Raw genomic sequence first — 24,859 nt, 5'->3', positions numbered from 1 at the left:
GTACATTCGAATGGTATCTAAACATAGTCATGGATGAGAGAAATATTAACTAAAAGTTTTATCTTACTAGTTATTGTGATAATGAATGCGTTGTTTGTGAGAAGGCATTTTTTTTACTATTTTTCCTGGACTCACCAGTTGATTTTTAAGAGCGTAGCGGAGAATTACTCCACTGTCATTTGCCAAAATCAGTCTTATCTTGACAGTCACTAGCCCCGCCCTCCCACCCTCTCTTTTCTTAGAGGGTATGTCATTTGCCAAAATCAGTTTTATCTTAACAGGTACTAGCCCCGCCCACCCGCCCTCTCTTTTCTCAGAGGATACGCTATTTGCCAAAATCAGTCGTATCTTAGCAGTCACTAGCCCCACCCACCCATCCTCTCTTTTCTTTGCCAAAATCAGTTTTATCTTAGCAAGTGTTAGAACCGTCCATCCGCCCTCCCTTTTCTTAGAGGATACGGCATTTGCCAAAATCAGTCTTGTCGTAGCAGCCACTAGCCCCCCCCCCCACCCTCTCTTTATTTAGAGGGTGTGTCATTTGCCAAAATCAGTTTTATCTTAACAGGTACTAGCCCCGCCCAATGTTAATTCCATTTTAGATTATAGTGATAGTGAAGATGATGAAAGTAGTGTTGATGATTTAGAGTTGTGTTAAAAATTAATATCTAATTAAAGAATAAAACTTATGCAAGAAAGTAATGTTTTTTCTGTTAATGAATATATTAATGTTTTACTTTTTGGAATATTTTTTACAAAAATTTCAGCAGTTTCAAGTAATCACAAATAATTCAAGTGTCCCGGTTTTTTTTTGTCTGGTAGTGTATTATGTGTAAAAAAAATACAAAATGCTATAATGAAAATCATACGTAAATAAATAACTAGAACAATAAACGGAACAGCGTGTTTGTGTTGTGTGTTTACCAGTAAGTCGGAATTTAGAGGAAGTGGGTAATAAAGAATAAAAATGTTGAAAATTTTATTTAAGGGTAGTTTTTATGCAAAACTATTACTAACCACTAATAGTTTCGTTTCAGTTGTGCAATAGAAATAAAATCAGTTCTTTTTTTCCCGTCGTACGAATACGGTGACAGAAATATCTAACTAAATAAATGAAATCTTGACGCAAATACTATCATTAAAAATAGACTAACAGTCACACATTAGAAAATTTAAATATCATCAATAATACAATAGCGGTTAAAATAGAAATATATTTTAAGCATTTGTTCTTTTGCACCAGAAAAAATAACTTCATCGTGAATATGTAATTTTATCACCAGATAAATATCACGTGCTCGGCATAATCTTCAATTACGAAGCTTTTATTGAAAAGAATATTTTCACTTTTATGTTTGTTTTATAGGTACTAAAACTTTTTATTGCTCCTATTTGCTTCCTTACCTTTTATTTTTTCGTCAGGATTTTAGTGTTTATCCTAAGATTGTCTGCGTTTAAGACAATGGTTTCTGCAGATTTCCCACTCGGATAATAACATAAACTAGTAATAATAGTCTGAACAGTCAACATAAGGAGCTAAATCAGTTGCTAAGATCAAGTTTATGCAACGAGTTTGGTGTTTATTAATTCTTTAATGTTTTGTTCACTCCATTTTACTTGTTGTTTTATTCTTGATATTTAAGAAATAAAATATTTTTAGTAATATTACAACACGCAGTAAAGTTGTTAACTCAACATGGGTTTTAGAACTTTTACTAGTTTATTATTGTCCATCTATGAACGAAGTCAGCCATGCTTTTTTTACAATATAACATTGTGCCCTTCAATTTCTAAATAGACGATTACTTGTTAACTTTTACAGGCTTTGTACATTTCTCCACAGGTCAAAAAAAATGAAGGCCATTTTTATTCATGTATGTGTACTACGCCGAACTGTAAACATATTTAAACAAGTACTATTTAAAAAAGTTGTAATAATTAATGGTAGTTCAAAGTATCGCTATGTTCTCCTACCGGGTTGTTCTACTATCGAAAGAAGCTCATATTGATTGTCTTATGAATGAATAATAACCATGAGGAAAATGTGATCCACTTATATTTCTCCAATGTCTTCTATATTTCAATATACGTAAAAAAAAACTTAAAGCCTTTGGCTTCTCTCCAAGTTTACTAAAACTGCCGACTTTGTATTTTATGAAATAGATTTTTTTGCTTTCCATACATTCTGTTTAATTTTGTCCGTAGATGACTCTTTAAATAAAACTACTAAACTGTAAAATTTTAATGGATGCTGTATCGTAAATTGCAATTAAGACAAAGCATTAAATTAGAGAAAAACAGGTATAATAAACTTCAGTTTTATGTATATATGTGTTCTTATAAACTGCATCAAGAACTTAATTTCGTTCACTACTGCTATGCTATTTACAGGGGCGGCTGGTGCCAACGTCTACAAATACACGGGACATAGTAAAAGAGTAATTTTCAATATTTAAAAAATTATCCGGGAATTTATGTCATAATTATCAAAACTAATTTTCTATCTCGCTTCACCTGTATAAAATGTATCAAAACTTACATCTAAAGATGTTGTGTCTTTGTTGTGTCTTGGATATATGATATGTCTGCTGATGAAGTGCTGATAAAAACGGAGATGAAGACCAAATCATGGCTCATTTAGACGTTTTGTTTACACCGTTGCCATGGAAACCATGAGTCTAGTCGCGGTACTGGGTTGGAATCGGGTCCTGTTCCGACAGTGACCACAGTAACTCAATTGTGGATTTTAAATTTCATTCTGCGCGAATGAAACTGTTTGATTTTAAATAAAAATAATGAATTCGGTTGAATATTTAATAAAAAACCGTCCTCTGTGTCACGACGATAAAATTTTGGTGAAAAATTTATTGAGAGCCACCCCGAATTATTAATAAAAAAGTATTCATGGCAAAACGGGAGACTTTCATAGATGTTTTAATAAACGTAACACGTATGATAAATATTCGTGGATGTGCGGTTGTGAAAAAAATAGTAAAAAATAAAAATACTTGTTTACTTTTATTGAACGTATTTTTGTACTTATTTCCGTCAGACAATTTCGTCTATTAATTAGTAATAACCTGTTTTATATGTTTATATTTAACTCATCAACCAAATTGTGTCCCCCTATTTCAAAAGGTCACGTGCCGCCACTGGCTATTGATGTGTGGAGATCTGATTAACAGGAAAAAATATTGGATTTATTCTTCATGAAACAAAAATTTCTTCCTTGTACTTTTGCATTTATTGTAAGCAAACTTGGTAGGATAACTAAAATCATCTCGTAATTGTAGTGACAAGCGATATTTTTGAAAATTTTAGGTATCCATAAATTTTCCAGTTACTTCAGTGCTCAAAAATAGGCAACGATTTTTTTTAAATACGTTTTTGGGACATGGAATGTTGTAAATCGGCTGCCATCTTTAAAACAACAGTAGAATATGTGAAAAAGGCATTTTTGTAGTTTTTGCTTAGCGTGAATAATAAAAAAGTTATAAGCAGAAAGATTAGAAATGAAAAGTTTTGAGGAGCGGAAAATTATTTGTAGTTCACATAAAAGATGCATAGCTGCTTTATAAAACATTTCCTAACAAATTGTACTTGGAACTTGCACTTACTTTCATTTTCTCAACGTTTCGTGACTCTTGGGGGTGGTTTATATAATACTTTAATTGAAATGAAACTAATCACACATTTAATGAGGCATTTAGCAACGTCAATATCAAATATTTAACTGAGCTTCTGTAAATCGGGTTCTAGAGAATGAAAAAATAGAGATCTTGTTTTTGCCTCCCTGTCTGCCATCTGTCCTCTGTCTGTCGACTGTGTCGATATTTATTAGACAGATCATGTCCGAAGTTACTGGACCGATTATTATTTTCAAATTTTTTAGGTAGGTATTTTATGAATATTGCCTAATTGGTAAAACGCCAATCAAAATTTCTCTGACCATCTCCATCAACAATTTGTCATTATGTTACCTATAGATTAAAACTTTGCATGGTAAATACTATTTAAGTTTTATAAAATAGCATACTGCTGTAGTTTATGAATTCGCCTTGATTTTTTACCATAGCATCTCCCCAAACATGATATGTACGGGGTTGCGGTCTTCCAAAAGTACACGATAATTTTTTCGATTGTAAATGTATGTTCAAATCATGGGCGTTGGAAAAACAAAGATTTTAAAATTTGACATTATGTTTATTCAAAAATGCTACGCCACTGGTTCTAGCTAGACTTACATTAATTTAAAAATTCGCAAAATTTCATTACAAAGATGACTTTAAAAAATTAATCAAAGGTTATTTCGACAAAACTTCCCTCGTCCCTGTAGTCATGTTATGCACATTTTATTTATGTATTTTTTATGACCCTTATAACGCAAAATAAATCTATGTGTGGACTGTTAAACTACGGGTAAAGGAGCATGTTATACGTATGTTTCAAATGAGTTTTCCATAACAAAATTCTGTTATGACTTGATGAATATTTTAAAAGGTACATTTACGTCAATTTGAATAGTTACCGGAAATATAAATAATAACAGTACTGTATTTCTGTATACTTTGTATATGTGTCTAAAGAACACGAAGGATTAAATGATAAAACAAAATCAGGGTAGATTCATAAACCGCAAGTATAGGAGTATGTCATTTCATAAAATTTAGATTATCTTAAATACGCAATAAAATGGGCAGATGTCATTAAAGTGTTTTGGGGACGACGAAACAAATTTTGGTTAGCGTTTTACCATCTACACGATACTTCTAAAGTACATTATACACAGCCGACAGAACAGAGACGAACGGGAGACCACTTTTTTCGTACTCTAGGGATCAAGAAACGTCGAAAAAAGATCAATAACGCCATGAACCCTATTGCGAGTACTTCGCTTACGCTTAAGAAAGAACAATGAATAAAGCAGTTTATTCAAAAAGCTGGATATGTTGTATCTACTGTACCTTAATGGAGAGGGAAGTAAACAATCTTAGACTAATTTTGATGAAAAGCTATTGAAAGTTTCACTTTTTTTCTATAGAATCCATATCACGTTTGGAAAGCTTAAAATTTTTTATCAAATATTTAGAAGTTTCAAAATATTAAAGAAAAAATTCTGTTCTGTACAAATTCCAATTTTAAACCCTAAAACAATGAATAATTTTCAAAGCTAAATTTACAATTCAAAAATACGTAAATGAAAGAAAATATTTTCAAAATATATATATATTTACGTATACACAGGTGAGTCACTAAACGGGCGTTCATCGATATCTCATGAATTATAGGACATAAAAAAAGTCAAAACCAACGTAGTACGGTTCTTTCCAGAGTGTCCTGTAACATAACACACTGGTATTTTTTATAAAACACCCTATATATTTTTAGATATCTAGATATTTTGATTGCCCTCTTCTTAGAATATGCAACCACAGTTTATTTTTGAAATGCCGATGCGACGTTGCCAAGTTATTCTAGCCTTCTTGAATTTTTTTAGTAATGGTGTTCACAAAAAATCGCATTAGGTTTATTTTTAAAATCTGTGTTACAATATTTTATATTATATTTATATGAAACAAAATACATTTTCGTATACAAAATGTTTGAAAAAAAAATCACGTATTACAATATTTTCAAATATCGATATTTCAGTTTTTTCAAAGAGAAAACAATGTTATTATTGTGCTTCTTTTTTTGTTAAGTATTTTGTATATTTAAAGTAGATAGTTATTAAGATTTTTTACTTTTTTAAGAGACAGTTCGCCATACTAGAAAAACCAGAACAAAAAATAGAGTAAGATACAATAATAAAATGCTGAAGAGTTTTAGAATTTTTTTAGAAACACTCTGTGCATTATAATCTGATTTAATTGATACCACAAGAAAGCGCGTACCTTTAGTTATCCTTCCAAAACTATTGTAACACAGATATTAAAAATAATCCTATTGGGAATTTTTTGTACCAAAAAACTTCATGAGAATTGGAATAACGTGGCAACGTCACATCGAAATTTCAAAAATGAATTGTAGTTACAAAGCCTACGAAGAGGCTAACGAGAATATGTAAGAATTTACAAGATGATTCAGAGCACTAGTGCATAAATTTAATGAAGAATTGTATGACAAAAAATAAATAACAAGTTTTAGTAACACTAAGATCATTTCTCAAAAATAAATAAGGTACAGAATTTTTAAATTCGCTACGTTTTCAAAAATACTTAAATTTATTATTAAGAAAGCACATGGTTTTCTTATGTACTTCTTTGGCAACGTCTAAAAATTGAACAAACTGTTACCAAGGTGTTAAAATAGAATTGTTTTCTAATACTTAATTGTACTTTAAGATTTTCTGAAAGAATCAACCATGCTCTTATTAGAATTATTCACTTATTTTTTGGCAGACAATCGCCAGTAAAATTGTCCAGCAGTGCTCTCAATCACACCGTATAGTGTATTTCTTTTAAAGAAAGTAATGTATGTCTTACCCCTTAAAAACAAAACAGGCATCATAGTTAAAAATAATTTTACAGTATGGTCTTCATAGAAACAATAATTAGATAAATATACATTTACTAACTCACCTTGTATACGTCAATTTTCAGATGACGTCATCACATTTTTGGTGGGAATGATTAGAAAAATTCCGGTTAGCTTTTTATAAAATCGCCAACAAAACGAAAAAGAGATGATAAACAAACAGAAATCATAAGAAAAAACAAAAACACAAAAAGTACGGTATGGAAATACAGAGAAATAGAATGGCGTAATTGTGTCCATAAGTGATTTTTTTGATCTGATTCCTATAGACTAGATAGGTAATTCCCGAATGTGTCATGTTATGCATTTCTTATCTGAAGTGTATCCTGTAGAAAGTACTAGAGATATTTAAAATTTTCGAAATAATCTCAGTATGATTATAAGTTCTAAAATTTAGAAAAACTTGTTAAAAAATAAGTACAACCTTTCTTACGGTTTTTAAAAAAGTTCTAACAAATTTTGACATGTAGATTTCACAAAACTATTAATTATCTTGGAAGCTTTTAAATGAAGTGTTGCTATGTGGGTGATCCTATTTAAAAAATGAGTTTGCAGAGTAACTCGACTAATGTCAGAGTGTTTACGAGTATGCAGGTGTACGTCCGGGCTCTAAAAATAAAACCTTTTTTTTATGTTAAACTGTTATAAAAACATTTCCAACGCAAGGATGTACTGCAAAATGTGTATAGTTTTAAGCCAAAACACGACCTTCAGCACAAAACAATCTTAATAAATCAGAAGTCATAAATTAATTTTCCCGTTGATTAATCGCCAAATAGTTTAGTACTCCTCCGCAAACTGTAATTAACTTTCCCAGCTAGTTTGTAATATGCTGTGACATTTTTGATAGGAACCCATTAGTAAGTTGTAAGTTCTTCTAACTGCTGTTCCGTGTAAGCGCTTTTTACCGAGAGGACATTTTAGCACTTATCACTACACTTTCTAATTTTAAGCATATTGATTTTTAACCTGAATACATCCAGCCTTCCCGGTACTTTCCATCCTGGAAGCCACATTGACTGTGTTGCCCCAGATGTCGTAGTGAGGCTTCCTGGCTCCGATTACACCTGCCGTTATAGGTCCGTGATTAATACCCAATTTTAAAACAAAATGATTGAAGCTCTGTTCGTTGATACCCTGCAAGGCTTTTTTCAGTTCCAGAGCAAATTCGACAAGGAGAGCCAGATGCGCCCACCGCACCGTAATGGGATCTTCAGGCTGAAAAATATATTTTATATAAAATATTTCAATTACGTGTGAAATCCCACTTTGACTTGACGTGTTGGATTTAGGCCGCTGGCTGCCATATAGGTTGAACCGATTGTCTTGATTTTTATTATGTCTTGAAACTGAGGCAGCTCCAAAAGCTGGAAACAGAAATGAGATGATCTGTGTCAAGGAAAAATGTGGGTCTTACAGCGTCAAAATCTGAAATGACTTCGTTTAAAAATCGTAGGCATTCTAATCCTTGGTTGTTGACGGTCTCTTCGGAGTAGAAGTCTGTAATTTCGGTTAAAATTAGTTTCCCGAAGTTCTAAATAAACAATATTTATTCATGAAAAACATATTTAAGGGTCTTTAAATATCAATAACGTTGACTAAAGATATAAGAGCGTTACGAGGGAATATTATTTCTGGCGAAAGTAAACACAACTCTGAATTATAAAGTTTAAAGGTTCGTAGAGCTTTCAGGTCTCACTTTATTTGCTCTTCGATTTTGTTCGTTATTTTGATTTTATTTCCTGCTTCAGCGGAGATAAAATTACGAAAGTTGGTAACTACATCTACGGAACTTTCTTTTTTGTTGCTAGAATAGTTAGTCTTAAAATACACTGTTTAATGGGTTTGTAGTGACTGAGTTCCATTCAACGTAATTTGTAACTAAACTTGGGCCCGGGAGTAACTAAAATGTTTTACCGATTTATTCTTTAAGTTTCTGATATAAAGTTTATTTATGAAACCGTTTCGCCTGTCGTAGATGATCGATGCTCGTAAAAACTCAGTCAATATTTTATCTGAATTGAAAGTTGCTCGTGAGATTAAATAGGCAGTGTTAGTTTAGCATTAAACGTTTTGATTCAAACGTTGCATTAGTTAAATTGAAAAGTAGTAAATGCTATTGTTCAGTTGGAGCTCTATGGTACTGCATTTTATTTTAAACAGAACATCAAATTCTGATTTAAATTTTGCCGCTAGATATTATTTGTACGAAATCATTCCCCATTTTTCTCGTATTTTCTTACTTTTGAAAATTATTTTATTATCAAGATTATATTTACTTTTCGACCTTAATATTGTTAGAACATTCCACATAATGCGTGTGTGTTAGAACAAAATAATAGTACTTTGGTTCATGAAACTCAATTTACACACCTTATTTGTATAATATACAAGGTGTTAAAAAATTAGCGCACCAAATCTATGGTACGTTGTTCAGGACCATTCATGAAGCAGAGAATAATTATTTATTTAAAAAGCCATTTTGTCCAAATGTAGAAGATTCAGCCTTTCAAAGTTTAATTTTTCTTTTCGAAATTTCACCATATCTTAATTCAATACCTGTGTTGTGTATCTGTAATCGATTGAATTTTAATGGTTCAAAATAATTTTAAAGGCACCTTGTCTTCATCTATAAATTTCTTAAAAATTGTTCAGGATGAATCGAACAATAGTGGCTAAATTTTCACGTTTTTTGATTCTAATTCGATATTTTGTTTTTGTGAGTGAATGTCAAATTGACGTAAAATTTGTTTAATGATTTTCCTCGAAGTTAGATTTGTGTCATGTATCGTTGAGTTGGTGCGCCATTTTTTGAACATCCTGTATAAACACAAGAAAATTTTTTTGCTACAATAATTATTTTCATTTTATTTTTTGAGCTACATTTCAAAAAAGTCATCTGAAAGTTTGTATTTTTGTCAAAATACTAAAATGGAATCTTATAACTAAAAAAATCATCAATATTAAAAAACAAATGACAATAAATATTTAAATTAAGCGGTAAAGATGTGTGTTTCATAGTGAGGTGACAAATAAGTACAAGAGTACCGAAACGTAATGAATCGTGCTGTTTGGGACCTTGATATTTTGAGAGTGAAAAATAATGAAAAGGAGCCATTCGGTGGTGGTGATGAAGAGATGAGATGGGAAACATCGGGGGTGAACGAGATCGACGAAAAAATTCTACAATTCTAGATCTAATAATAACGATCTTTATTCATGTTTACGTTATTGTTATTGTTATTACATTACCATACAAGTGCGTAATTGTTTTTAACTTTCGGTTTTTTTTTAATTATCTCGATCCTGTTAATGTGTAACTGTAACTCTCAGACTGAGGGGTGTTTACCATCTTAAACATGTTTTAGTTTCTTCTTGTGAAAAGAAGACTACGTATATTAAAAAAAACAGGGACAAAATATAGGGGCTATATTTTGTCCCTGTTTTTTTTAATATACGTAGTCTTCTTTTCACAATCGTCACAGTTGAGACTGTGATGATTTTGTTTATTCATCGTGAGTCAGAGAGTACACCTTAACTGCAAAATCCCTATTTCTCTGCAGAAAATTACCATGTGAAAAAAAGTATCGTGTTGTTTAAAGGAAACTATACCTATATTTAGAAAATAAAAGTCACAGCTTAAGCACCACCCATCCGTCCCGATCTCAGTTGTGATGAATTTTCTATTTATTTTCAGACCGAGGCGCTGAGCATAATTGCAAAATCCATGTTTTATTACAAAAATTTAGCTTTTTAAACATGATTAATGTTTCTTGCTGGGAAAAGAAGACTACGTGTATTAAAAAAAATTTAGAATCCAACGAAATTCCTAGATCTTTAACAACAGCAACGGTAGGGATAAATGCACCATTTAAATTATAATTCAAATTGAAGCCAATGATTTTTCTATGAATTTGATGGCAATGAATTTATCAACATTTGCCACTATTCTGTTTAGAGTACACCAATCAAAGAGATTATTGCTCTATAAATCTTTATATCATCAGTAAATAAAACAGAGTTACTCCGTAGACTAGAGCCAATATCGTTAATAAATAAGGAAACATATCGGACCTAGAATAGAACCCTGACGGACTCCTGATGTTGCAATCTGCTTACATGAAAACTGACCCTCAAGTCAAGTCTGCTGGGATCAAGGAAAGTACGAAACCACGATAAAATTGCGCCTGGAAAGCCATAGGCCCATAGTTTCTGTAGCAGAACTGAATGATTTACCTTATCGAACGATTTACTAATACCAGTCTAAACAGAGTGAACCTGAAGGCCTTCATACTAATACTTGTTAAAATAAGACTGATTTTGGCAACTAATATATTCTTTAAGAAAAAAGAGGGCGGGTGGGCGGGCCTTGTGCTTCCTAAGATACGAATAATTTTAGCAAATGACATACCCACGAAGAAAATAAAGGGCGGGTGGGCGGGGCTAGTATTTGCTAAGATAAGACTGAACAATTTCAAGAGTAGTACCTACTAGAGTGAAGAAGGGGATATAGAAAAAAGTAAACCCAGCCCCCCCCCTTCTCTTTTCTCCATTTCACTGACTTATTTTATTTACTGTACAATGGGGATTGAATTCTATTTTGAAAAACGGTAGAATCTAAGATTGTAAACAGTCAGAAGTGGCCCGACCCACCCACCCCTACTCCGTTTTCATCACTCATTTAATTGGCTCTCAGACGGAAGTTGTAAAGCTATTGCTTGCTTATAAAGGACCCTGTAGAAGCTGTTAGACTGATAGTTAACACAATCAGCAGTATTCCACTCGAACTGGGGGATCAAGATAACAGTTGAGTTTTGGGGGAATTCCGTTAGCAAAATACCAACAATTTAATAACCCAAATCTATTTTTCTGCGCGAATCACCAAGGAACAACATTTTTTTAACACAAGTACGTAGGTAGGTTTTAAAATAATTAAAACACCCATTTACAGACCCAGATACAAGTTGTCTTTTCCTTTTCGGGGAAAGACTTTGATGTGTTAAATACACCAAGCCCTCCTACAACTTTCTTTTCGAATTCTCTTCCTGTGTCAATTAGTTCGCGTTGGGTTTTCGTGAAGTGATGTTCAAAAGTGTAAAAGTGTTTTAAGTTGTAAGTACTAGCCCCGCCCAACTGTTTTCTTAGAGATTATATTATTTGCCAAAATCAGTCTTATCTTAACAAGTACAAGCCCCGCCCACCCGCCCTTTATTTTCTTAGAAGGTATATTATTTGCCAAAAAAGTCTTATTTTGACAATTTAGACTTTTTTTCAAAGTTACATCTTAACTTAATTTATTCCATAATTTAGTTTAAACATATACCTACTCAAGATTTTCACTGAAATTTATGTATTACGGAACACGTAATTATTGAATTAAAAATTTACACAAGAAAATTTATATTCCATACACTATCAGCATAAATGATTTGAGTACCTCAGATGACCATGGGTCAATAACACAAGATTTTACCCTTTGGTGTTTCTACAATAGTAGAAACTTTGACCATTTCAGTATAGGGTGTAGGTTTGCTAAATTAATTATACATCTTACGTCAGCAGAGAAAGTTCAAATGGAGTAGCAGGTAAAAAGAATATGTCTCTTTATAGCGTCCTAACACGATGTACTAAATATTACGTTAGGGTTATGCTAAAAAATTAAGGGTGTCTTTTTTATTTGATATAACCCAATAATTCTACTTGGCTTCTTATTAGTATCCACTCTGCAACTTCCTGTAGCCTGGGAAAATCACCTACTTCAAGATGTTGATACTTTCCATTCTTTAACGGACGCCCGCCATTTTTCTTCAAAAACCATTAAATGTCGAACTGCCAAATCAAACATTTATTTTTCAAGCAATTAGATTTGAATTAAATAGATAATTTTTCAATTATTCTACTAAATAACCTTTTAATTAATGATTTTAGAATATTGGTTCTATTTAATTTTTTTAGTAAAGAAATCAAGCTTCGTATTTATAAAAAAAATATACCGAGTGTTTTATCATTTCCGGCTGTGACAACAAGAGGGTGTGGTTACCATCCGTCAGATGTTTTAAAATAATACAAATCTATTCAAAAAACTAGTTTATCTTTGAAAAAAAAATACGTATTTCGATCGAGAAAACCAGAACCTGTAAATTTACTTTTTTCTAATGAAGATTTTAAATGTTGCACAGATAAATGTTAGCAAATCACGTGACCACAAGACACATTCCATTTTCAACCAGACTGACATAAAACTCTCCGTTCATTAGCAACATTGCGTGTTGCATAAATTCGACTGTACTTACTTTCAAGCAGTGGCTAATTAGAACTAACTGACCACGTGGCGCCCTATACGAAGTTAGTTCAAAACGGAACTCACTGTAGTGAAGTAAGCGAGACGGAAAATATTGTTCCATTATAATATTCCCGCACCCAAAACTGGAAACAATTTCTAATTACGTTAAAACAAATATACGAACAGTTTGGTATTGCGTTTGTTTATAAATTTTATGGGTCAAGAAACTCCCTGCATAAAATTCTAATTAAACTGTTGTGCCGAACAAATAAGGTATTGAAACTTGAAACTGGTGTTGACAAATTAAAATTAACCTTTATAAATCACTGACTAAAATTCAGGGGGGACAGATTTCCCAAGTACAATTTGCACATACTGCGTTTTATTTATGTTTGTAACTGATCGTAAAAAACAGAATAAACTTAAATCTAGATTTCTGAAGTATTTTTAAATAGACACATTTCAGGAGTTGAACGGAATAATCATACTGTTTATTTACACAGCTTTATTTACACTTGTTACGTTCGTAACCGTAAATATGATGAGTCGTCAGATCCAGAAAACGAAAGTCTCGTTGTGTTCTATCTTTACACCGCTTTTTTAAAGTTTGGGCGCTCTATTTTGGCTAAGTTTTTACGCATCGTTATGTTCGACATTAAACTGTGTCTCTAAACTCTTTTTAAAAAAATAGTTTTTTGCAACTTGAAAAACTCAGATTGAAAATAGGTAACATTTTAGAATCCATTGCGGAAAATCATACAGGAGTATATTTTATTGCGTTTTTGAAACATTGATAACAACCTAAACATTCGGGCCTGTAATGTGAAGTGTTATAAATCATAACTATTGTAACTTATAACAGTGCTGTGCCGGGACGGTTCGTGGAGGAAATGAGCACCTGTAACATTCTATCTCTGTGAAAATTTATATCTGCACCTTTACTCAGGTTAGGATAAAAATAAAACAGAGCAATGAAATATCACAAGTAATCAGAAAATTGTCTAGGATATTACAATGAACTAACGCCACCAAAATGCCCCCTTGATAGAGGTAGTTGAAATGTTTCAATATTGCGTCTGTCCATGCAAGCTGCACCATCCTGAATCTGGGATCACGATAATAACAACATCTGTTTTGAAAACGGGACACCCGACTTCAAAAAATTTTGTAGTACATTTTGCTACGAATGTTATAAGTTTAATACTTAGAGGACGACAAGCTATTAGGTTTGCAAAAATACGAGAATACATTATTTCGAGAAATTTTAAAATATGCAAAGTTCCTTTAGACGCACTTTAAACGTTTCAGACGGATACAGTCCCAAGGATGACTCGATCACAAATTTTGTCGCTCGCCCGATATATATAATATAGATTATAGTACACACTACACTACTATTATTACTACGAAAACGACAGTTACAAACTGATGCGGTGAAAAGTGATATTGTCGGAAGTAAAACTTGATGATCGCAGTCTTGTTCTTGCTATTTGCATCCACAGAAATTAATAATAAACATATGTATTATATATAACACTGGTGGTATTGATTCTCTCTTCTTAAAAATGACTACCAGCAGCACAACTTTTGCTCTAGGATGTGTGTATAGACCATCGTCATCTCTTTTCAACGACGATATAACTCTTTTCAATCAGATTAACAGTATATCGAATTCATATGACAAAATGTATATTTTCGGAGATTTAAACCTCCCAGATGTGGATTGGCCCATTAGTGCCAGTCGTTCCTATTCTCCTTCCTCTCAACTTTTGGTGGATTTGCTGCTTAATAGTCATCTTGATCAATTGATCACGCAGCTAACAAGGTTTAGGTCGAACCAAAACCCATCTGTGCTAGATTTAGTTATAACGTCTGATGACAGTTCAATCTCGAACTTGGAATATTTGAATACAATTGGTAAATCGGATCATTTAGTTCTAATGATGGATTTACAAATTTGTTACACACCTCGGAAGAGAACTATCACGCTTGAACGGAAGATGATAGATTTTGAAGCCCTGAATGAGCACTTAGGGAAGCTAGATTGGAATTGTCTTCTTTCGGATTTGACGATAAGCAACAATTGGGATTGCTTTAAAACAACAATATCTGATAGGGTCACACAGTACACCACTACTTCCACGTTTAAAAGATCTTCATCAAAACCATGGATTAACGGGAGAATTTTAAACCTAGTACGCAAAAAGAGAGCACCGTGGCGAGCTTTTAAACGAACAGGGACCGGAACGAGTTACAATGCTCATAGGGCTTTTTCTAACCATCTTTCGACTGTCATCAGAGAGGCTAGACTTGATTATGAGAAGCGTATTGCAGAGAATAAGGACACAAAAACTCTTTTTAAGTATATTCGCACTACTTTATCAGGTCCAGTTAAAACAGTTAACGTTAAAGATGCGGCAGGCATGCTTAATGATAACAGTTACACCGTGGCTGATATATTTGCCGACTCCTTTGCCAAAGTGTTTACTGTGGAACCTCTTTCTGGGATGCCTAATTTATCTAGCGTTTGTAATTCGAATAGTACCACTGATATAAAATTCTCTGCGGACACGGTGTCAGATAAGCTCAGAAAGTTGAAAGTTACTAAATCTCCAAGTCCTGATTTTATTTCCGCCTGCGTTTTAAAGAACTGTGCAGCCTCTCTTGCCACTCCGCTTTCTATTCTAATGCCGCAATCATTCATGCAATCTAGACTTCCCTCCGACTGGAAAACCGCGTTTGTCAAACCAATTTACAAGAACAAGGGTGATAAGTTTGTTGCATCAAACTATAGGCCAGTGAGTTTGACATCGCTCGTGGTCAAGGTCATGGAATCCATTATTTATGACCATTTAGTCAAGTTTCTCATAAATTACAATCTAATTCCACCTGAACAGCATGGCTTCTTACCTGGGAAATCTGTCCAATCTAATCTTTTGTGCTGTTTGTCAGACTGGACTGGGGATATCGATCTGGGTCGCCCCGTCGATATTTTATATCTCGATTTTTCAAAAGCTTTTGACAAGTTTCCGAAACGCAGGCTTCTTCACAAATTGCAACATCTTGGTATAGGAGGAAACCTTCTTGGGTGAATAGAATCTTTTCTGAGCAATAGAACATTTCGAGTCAAAGTCGGTGATGGACTTAGTAGATCTGTCGATATTGTAAGTGGGGTGCCCCAGGGCTCAATGCTTGGCCCGGTACTCTTTGCGCCTATACTGCCGATATCAAAAATATCGTAACCTCGCCTTTCGCCATGTTCGCACATGACATCAAGCTTTACATTAGTAGTGCGAATTATAGGGATTTAGAACGAGATCTTCGAGCAATATATGACTTAAGTCATGATTGGTTGTTATCTTTGAATTTAATGCTTTGTGCATAGTCCTACACCTTGGGAATAATAACCCCAAACACATTTATTTCGTTGACAACTTACTTCTTTCATGTACAGATTCACACGTTGATTTGGGTGTTGTTGACACCTCCAATTTGTCATGGACTGAGCACGTCCAGCGAGTTGCGAGCAAAGCAAATAAAATGCTCTTTCTTTTGAGCAAAACATTTTCCAAAGCTAGTCCATTGGTCTTTTCTAAACTTTTCAAAACATATGTGCGGCCTTTGCTAGAGTTTGCTAATGGTGTCTGGTCTCCCATACTTCAAAAAGACATTTTGTGCTTGGAGTCCATTCAGCGTCGAGCAAGCAGATTTCCGTTCGGCATAAATCGGCCTCCTTACTGCGAACGGCTTAAACTAATGCATCTCTGCCCTCTTTCAGACAGGCGCAAACGAGGCGATCTAATCATTACTTATCAGGCCTTCCCCAATGAGGCATCTCTTCCCTCTCAATACCTCAGGCCGCACCAGAGGGCATCCTCTAAAGTTGCGTAAGTTGAAGTTTTGCACTTTAGCTCGTTAAAAATTTTTAACGAATAGGGTGTTTGACAGTTGGAACGCGTTACCCAAGGATATAGTGCTAGCTTCATCTATTGCATGATACAAGTAAATATGGTATGGACATACGCAGGTTTGCTGACGTCACCTGGCTGTATTCAGGCGGGAAATTGAAATATTTACCGAGCCCAACTAAAGTCACTAGATCTACTCTTACTTTTAGAAAGTACGGCAAACTGCCTGTGGTCGGAATTCGACAGAGAGGAACCTAACCTATGTGTTAAACAAAGATAGCGCGAGGCTAGTAATTTTCGCTATCTGTCAACGAAAGGTTGATGTGTTTACGATTTGAGGTTACGACAGACTGTACTAGAATTATTGAGTTAACGGACCGGAAAGAACACTATTCCAGTCCCAAAGTAACTCCAGCCCTATTCAACGAGAAAGTGTCACCGGTAACCAGCAAACAGTCGTGGAAGACGTGTTACCACCAAGGCAATTGACGGCCAAATGACAGTAACAGGATCGCCATACTGGAAGCAAAAAATACCTGCTGTCGAAAAGACGGAGCATAACAAGGACACAGATATTTTCTTATTATTTGCTATCATCCCCGCTATTTTTTTAACAACGCTAGGTCGCTAGCAAACCACCAATTTGTTTTTACGCATCAGTTTGGTAACAATAAACAATAACCCTCATAACCACAAAAACTCATAACTGCCTCATAACCCTTAAAATTGATATTTGACATCAGATGTCAACACAGAAGTGGAAGGTCATTCATTCCACATGACGTCAGATAACGTTGCGCAGAAGAAGACGAGTTTTGGTTCATGGGATGTCCATACCATATTTACTTGTATCATGAGCTATTGTAAGTTTTAAATCGAAATATGATACATATTATGCGACAAAAATCTTTAAGTTATACTGAAGATAAAGCCACTACTTAATTTGGCGCGGGCATAACAGGCATAGCCTCTGCCCGATCGATTCGTTAATAATAATAATAATAATAATATTATATGTGTTCTTAATGATTTCGTCGGCACTGATTTATTGCGCCTCTTTTGGACTGTTTAACTGTCTCATTTGTGTTGCTAAGCGTATAATTAGTTGCATAAACTCCATTACATTAAGCCGCAAGCTTAACACATAGTAAACTAGACAGGTATGTGAAATAATACGAAAAATTTGGTATTTAATTTGACAATCAGCAAATTTTATCCGTATAAAGAAAAAAATAATTTTGTCAAGGAACGGCACTACATAGGATGTTGAAGATGTTATTTCCCGAACACACTTTCAATTTTTTTCATATCACATCAACAAAATGCCTGATTTTCCTTCATTTCCTTTTAATTTTACTCAAATAGTGGTATAGTACTACATGTTCAATCTTTTCCGAGTGAGTCGTTACAAAGTAAATTGCGTCTCAAGCCTGCCTGGCTGTTTTTGTTGAATTTCAAGAAAACGGCACAGTTTCATAACGACCATGATGGATGGGCCCACAGGCAGAGAAGCGTTAGAAATCCCGTTATCAAAATGAAATGATGCGATTTCCTCGCTTTGTAAATAGCTAGGTGAAACCAAGTCCCAGGTAAGAGAAGGTTTGATGGGTTCGAGATCTATGGCTGGGTATCCTAATTAAGTCGCGAGCCATGACATTGTTAGGGTAGTAATTTTTGATAAGAATGTGTGAATCGATGGTGATTTGGTCGGTTTGCTGGTATAGTTCGAAAGAGAACGAGAAGGCACTTCATTTCAACACAGGGGTTGCATCCCATTGGTTTCTCTTTGCTAGCCCCCTGATGTTATGAACAGAATAGAGATAACTTGCATGACGTGTTGCATGAAGCGCATGAAAGGCATGAGCAATCCGCCCGGGAACAATTGGTAACGGTGGTGGAGGCTCCGGGTACTTACAAGTCCCAGAAAACTCCGCGCGGGAATTATTACACCCAATGTCAGACAGGCAGAAATTACCAGGAGACACACTCGTAGCCAAGGCTCAATCAGTGATGAGCCATGGATCAGCAGGAGCCGGATATATGATGTCATACACGAGCGAACTAATGGAGTCAGAAACTGCGCTCAGAAACGGGAAAGAAGAGGACGAGATCAACCACCGGTTGTCGTAGAATCGGAAAGCCACGGTCACAATGAGAGTCACCCAGCGACAAGGAAAAATTGATCAGGTCAGCATATCAATATGATAAGGCCAGATATTTCCTTGTGTGTATTGTTGCAGGATGATCAAATCATCAATAGCAGACCCAGCGGGCCGGACTCCACCATTCCATCACCAACCAACCCATCCCAAATGGATATTTCACCAGCAAAAATCAACGCGGGACACCGACGTTGTTTCGAGAACGACGTAACTCCTGATGTCCGGGACTCGAGTATGAAAGTGCCGATTACCTAAGCACTAATTGTTGATAAAGATCGCCGCAAATGTCGTCGAAATAGGTACTGGATTGTACACCTAACAAAAGTTCCAAATGCGGTAGCGTGGCCAAGCGGTCTAAGGCTCTGGTTTGAGATACCAGTCTCTTCAGAGGCGTGGTTTCGGATCTCACCGCTGCCACCATAAATTTGTAACCAGCCTAGCAAGGCTGAGGCGTGAATTACCAAAATAATATTTAGTTTAGAAAAATTAAATTATCTTAAATTGGGTAGCGGAATTTATCTGATCTTCTACCTGAGAAGTGCTAATGACAGGAATTAATGTGAATCGACGGCGATTTGGGTGGTTTGCTGATGTAGTTCGAGAGAGAATGAGAAAGCAACTCATTTCAACACAGGGGTTGCATCCCATTGGTTTTTCTTTGTTAGCCCCACCGATGCCGGGTGGAGTCTCCACTTTTGATGAAGTGGTCAATTTTTGTGAGTTCTCTAGCCGGGATTTTGTAGTGTTCGACTCGTTCCTACTCGACGTGTAATTTGCTGTTTAGTTTTCATTTTTGTGTCCAAAAAATGGTTGAAAAAATTCTTGCTTTTCTAATTCTTCAGTTACTGAAAAAAATCCATATCTCTTTCGCACTGTAGAAATTAGCCTGGGAAACCGCATTTGAAAAATTAAAAATGAAAAAATTAGTCAGTAGGCATAAAGCCAACCATGCATTTGTAGAGGAATGCTGGAACGCAAGGCAATTAGACGAGTCTAATTAGCATAACATCAGTTTGTTAATAGTTTTGTAGTTTAAAAGGTGTAAAATTTCGACTATTCGTCAACACGTCTTATGTTTGTTTTATTACTTGTAAATTCATAGTTCATATTGTTACGAAAGAAACCCATACGCTGTCCCGGTGCGACACATATGGGTTCTAGTATGTACAGCGATGATGTGTGACTCATCGTCGGTGACGGGCCGGGCGGTGTTCGCCAAAGAAAAGCCAGGATGCGGAAGTCGTGATGGGTATTCCAGAAAGACCTCGATCACGAAACATTTAGAACGAAAGTATGGGATTAAATAGGGACTACCTTCGGGAAGGACTAATTATTCGGTCAGTTCAGTCCACTAGAGTATAGTGTGTGCAAGTAGTCGGGTAAATTTAAGTTAGTGTGAAACAAATTGTTGAGTTTTACCCACGCCGATTTTAATCATCGACAAATTTAATTTTACGATCGGTATCGTGGATTCGTAGTAGATTTCATTTAATAATAAGCACTGAGGTATATCTGCAATATGTTTTCTTGATTGCATATGAAATTTTACAGAAGCACCCTGTATTTTTATAACCACGATATCTAAAATGTCTGGGGATTTATTAGTTTATTACATTATCCATACTTCACTCGCGATTAATAATTAATAGTTCTTTTTTCGCATTTAAACTATCTCAAACGTTGATATATTTTGAGAGAAAAGACCTTGCAAATTATCATATTTTTTTTTAATTAATATCATCCTGGACTCGACGTATCGGGTGTATTTTATATTTAGGTTGTCTTGCAATATTGTGTTTTTTTTGCATCCGAAGCATTTTCTGACAGCTTCAATTTGAACATTTATTCTCAAATTATTATTCTGATTTCGACCGTATTGTGTTTACTTTACATATCTTTTGTTTTATGTGATGTCTGAATTCTTTGACTGCATGATGTAATATTGATGAACTCTTTTTGACTTAACCAATCACTTGAATTAATGCGTAATTTAACTCCAAGCAAACTCTTTGTTGTTTAAAGAAGAAGGAGTTGAAGTGCATTGGTGAATTGCAATAGTGTTAGTATGGGAAACTTTAGCGTCAGTTGAATCATTGTGAGCAGGTCGCTGGCTTGGTAGTCCGCGAAATGTAGTGGATGATCCGGTCAATATGTAGCAACCCTGGACTGCGAAGTTTAGTAACGTTGAAAACAGAGGAAAGCTTTATCTGCTTGAACAGAGCCATCGTTCCCTTAACTGTGATCCATGATTTCAAACCGGTTCTAATAATCAAGGCAACGAGGGATATTTGGAGGTAAAAGTGTGCTTAACGGTATATCATTTTTCAGAAATAATTTTAACAGAAATGCTCTTTCAAAAAATTAACAATACCAATTGAAACTCGAGGTCTTCCGTTGATTTAACTTGGCTTACGCTACCAGTCATCACAGACCTATTAATTACATCCTCAATGTGATTTAATAAAGAAGCCTCATAAACTTCAATTTATGGAAACCTTACAGCGTATTCGTCTCTACAAGCCTCCATTGAGTAGATCCATTCTCAATTCTCTTCCATTACGATAATTAGGCATCCCAATAATGTGTCTTGTTTTAAAGAATAGACTATTGCTAAAGCACAACTCGAGTAAATTAGAGTGTTTTAGTTCAAATCCACATGTTCCTCTTTGAGTTAACGTAATGTCACGAGTCTAGTTTAATAACAAACTGTTTGATTTGTAGTACATGTAATCCATGAACGCTAATGTTTTGTTATCAGCTCCAAACAACCCATTCCTTGCTCACCAATAGTTATAAAAATTTGTTGTGTGTCAGTTTTTGTTTCAGCAACATTGACAACAATGACCGGATTTCTATTCTTTGTATGATCAACTAACATTTTGCACCAACTCATTCTGCCAGCACACACACCAAACAAATAAATTTCGATGTTTTATTCGAGTTTTCATCAATGAAATTTAACACCTTCCCGGTTTCATATTTTTTACATCCTTGCCAGTTTTGATCAACCATTGTCTTCAGGATACCCAGGGATCACTGTCTTACTGATATTTAATTTGTATGTAGTATCGAAATTTATTGTATTTTTACTTGATTTAACACTTCATCGCCAACAAAACCTCATATTGCCAGGAAAACTTGATTAGGGAAACATGACACATTCGTTAGATATCGCATTCATAATTCACAAAGTACTTAGCAATTAGAACATAAATTCTGTTGCAGTCTTCAGATCTATAATTTAGTATTTAGTTGATAGGAAAATATTAGTAAGGAAACTTTGTACGTATCAAGGACACTGCTTAATGTTTATTTATACTCTCGAGGGACTTATAAACTCTCCCGCCAGAGCGCATCGGAAACCAAAAACATCTTCATAATGCCCTTGATAGATAAATACCTATTAAAAACCAAGTCAGATTATATAATAAGGGATAGGTTTATAAAAATAAATCAAAACAGGATTCTGCGCATTTTTTGCACATTTATACCAAAATTATTCTCATATATAAACGTTAATACGCTACAATCCACAAACAGTGTTGGTTTTGTAAATCCACACGTATAATATTGCTGTTTTTCGCCTATACACATTCATAACTTTGTTGTGGCTCAACTAGTTTCAATGCTAAAGCACGATTTATAGCGATTCTGGAAGCCGAAGCGAACCATAAATAGAACAAAAAAACTGAACATTTGCCTCACAACGTAACCGCAAATGCTAACGAAAACGATTGATTGCACAATGTAGTAGTACCCCGTCTATAAAGTTGGAAATGGAAGCTCCACTGAGGTCGATCAAACAAAGAAAGCAAATTTTACTCTAGAATTTTTTCCATCGCCGTTTACGGGTTTTATTCCTTTTACGGACCATCTATAAGTCGTTATTTTAATCAAGCGGTATTTCTCTTCACGGTTCATAAGGCATAATTTATAACGCAATTTTCTATAAAGATAACGTTTTCGTTCTATTTTATTCATTCCGTCCCTTCTGGTGTTACAACTGTATAATATCAACCTCATATCATATTTTTCATGTTCCGGACACATATACTTAAAGACGACGTAAAAGTGGTATTGCGTCGTGGATGTTTATGGCCTTAGTTCTTTACGTTTAATGTTGTACGTCTTACGAGTGTTTTGTGCAATAAGTTTTTTCAGAGGCTGAAAATGTTAAAATGTTAATGGCGCTTTACTCCAATTTTGTTTTCGTTAAATAAACGTTCCAGAAATTCAGGTAAGTGAAACCGTTAACAGAACATTTGTTTTGTACTTGCAAATATTTGTATCGCATGAAAATAAAAAACAACAAGAGAAATCCTCAGTAACTTTATGCCGCACCGAAGAATTTCTAAACGTTTCTTATCCAACTCACCCGAAAAGTTAGGCATCGAAGCAAAAAGCACTCCAACTTCTGCATAACTTTGAGAATAAAGTTCATCGTGTTGCCTCTTCCTGTTTCCCATAAAATGAGCAGCTACATGTGGCGGCAGGATATTATACACTAAGGCTTCATTTCTTCTTCTCATATCCTCCGCGAAATCGCGCTGCTCCTCGACTTCGCATCTCCACAAGAATAAAACTCTAGCGACCTGCTCCATCTACCAGAATAGCATTAATACCACGGATAGCAACCTATGCAAACTTACGTGTCTCGAGAGCAAAGCCAGAGCAAGAGTCGCCGTAAGTAACAACGCTGAAAGTGTGTATTTACCTTTAGTTAAGCTGAAAAGCAATGCGGTTCACTATGAATAATTCAGAGTGTGAGCGTGTGTACCTATTCCAGTTTTTGCGGGACTCTTCGCACTCTAGAACCAGCTCTAGGACAAAGATGTTAACTAGGCACTGACCTAGAGCTATTATGAACAAGAACAAAGCCTTCCACAGGTACGACAGACACGCTGGAAGAGATGAAGCGATCAAAATTAATACAGCGAAGTAGCTGAAATAGGATGGATAAAGACATGACGAATTTATATCGTCTGTGAACGTGCAATTATCTGAATTCGATTGGAATTGAACACAAGAAATCTGAAAATAAAACCATCAAAGCGTTTCTTTCGGATAAATCAGATTCGACTCACTGTGTCTATCACGTTGGCCGTCCCTAAAAGAAAGACACAAACTGCAGACAGTATCCTTCGTACCGTTATTGAATCCTTGAAAGCATTCCAGCATTTCAGCTGAAATAATCCGGTTTAAGATTTGGCTTGCCGACTGGAAAAACTACTTACGACCGGGGAAAATTCGTCGCATATAAGAATAGACAGTAGGACTATGATTATTAGATTTTCCGTGCAGTAGGAAATATTGATTGACATGTCCCTGAAGGTATAGATTATCTGTCAGACAACTTTTTCGTTTCGGTTAAACTAAATATTTATTTTACCTTGGTAAGACAATGAAAACCGTCAGCGCGATGGCAAGACGTACTATTAAGAACATCAGTAAGGTTATACTGGAAAAAGTCTCCACTTGTTGTTGATACGATTTTTCTTTATGCTCGTCCACAAAACCAAGTGTCAGGCATTTCGTATTCTTGGATAACTCTCTAGAAGGATTCGAGACGTTTTAATTATTTCTAACGATTTCTTCCGCTAACTCACTTATGTCCGTCCCTATTAACCAGTTCTGCCCTTAATCGGATCTTAAAATCCCTCGAGTCCTGTCGCGATCTTTTCTGGTTACCACCCTGAAATAAAAAAACCTCGCTGAAAGTTAGAGGATGTGTTAACGGGAACGGAGAACTATGTAAATTTTCTCTTTTGTTTAGCAAGAAAATATTGACTGCGAGTCGCCTTGTTGTTCGAGTCGTATTTTTGTGATGCTCTACTCATAGCAACTTTAATTAATGCAATTTGTAAGTGAGCGACGCTAATTTTACGCTCCTTGACTTTAAAATTAATCAAATTATGCTAAAACGTAATTAAAAATTTTATTTTGAGGTAATCAACAATCCTTAACGAGATTTA

At 34.9% G+C, this 24,859-nt stretch overlaps 1 protein-coding gene across 1 annotated transcript in view; it reads right to left on the bottom strand.

The window, feature by feature from the left end:
* Window positions 1-24,859, bottom strand: part of LOC135130440 (adenylate cyclase type 3) — a 196,541-nt gene that overhangs the window by 4,847 nt on the left and 166,835 nt on the right. Inside the window, exons 9-18 of the mRNA XM_064057818.1 lie at window positions 24,494-24,579; window positions 24,277-24,438; window positions 24,122-24,212; window positions 23,972-24,070; window positions 23,665-23,918; window positions 23,537-23,612; window positions 23,263-23,488; window positions 7,952-8,034; window positions 7,803-7,901; window positions 7,504-7,752 (exon numbers count right to left, since the gene is read on the bottom strand). Coding sequence (XP_063913888.1) covers window positions 7,504-7,752; window positions 7,803-7,901; window positions 7,952-8,034; window positions 23,263-23,488; window positions 23,537-23,612; window positions 23,665-23,918; window positions 23,972-24,070; window positions 24,122-24,212; window positions 24,277-24,438; window positions 24,494-24,579 — 1,425 coding nt within the window. The remainder of the gene's footprint in view (window positions 1-7,503; window positions 7,753-7,802; window positions 7,902-7,951; window positions 8,035-23,262; window positions 23,489-23,536; window positions 23,613-23,664; window positions 23,919-23,971; window positions 24,071-24,121; window positions 24,213-24,276; window positions 24,439-24,493; window positions 24,580-24,859) is intronic.

This window comes from Zophobas morio, unplaced genomic scaffold (genome assembly GCF_036711695.1).
Source record: "Zophobas morio isolate AGI-343-1 ecotype UQ-CSIRO unplaced genomic scaffold, CSIRO_AGI_Zmor_V1 ptg000017l, whole genome shotgun sequence".
Classification (NCBI taxonomy): domain Eukaryota; kingdom Metazoa; phylum Arthropoda; class Insecta; order Coleoptera; family Tenebrionidae; genus Zophobas; species Zophobas morio.
This window is presented reverse-complemented; position numbering and strand designations above follow the sequence as displayed.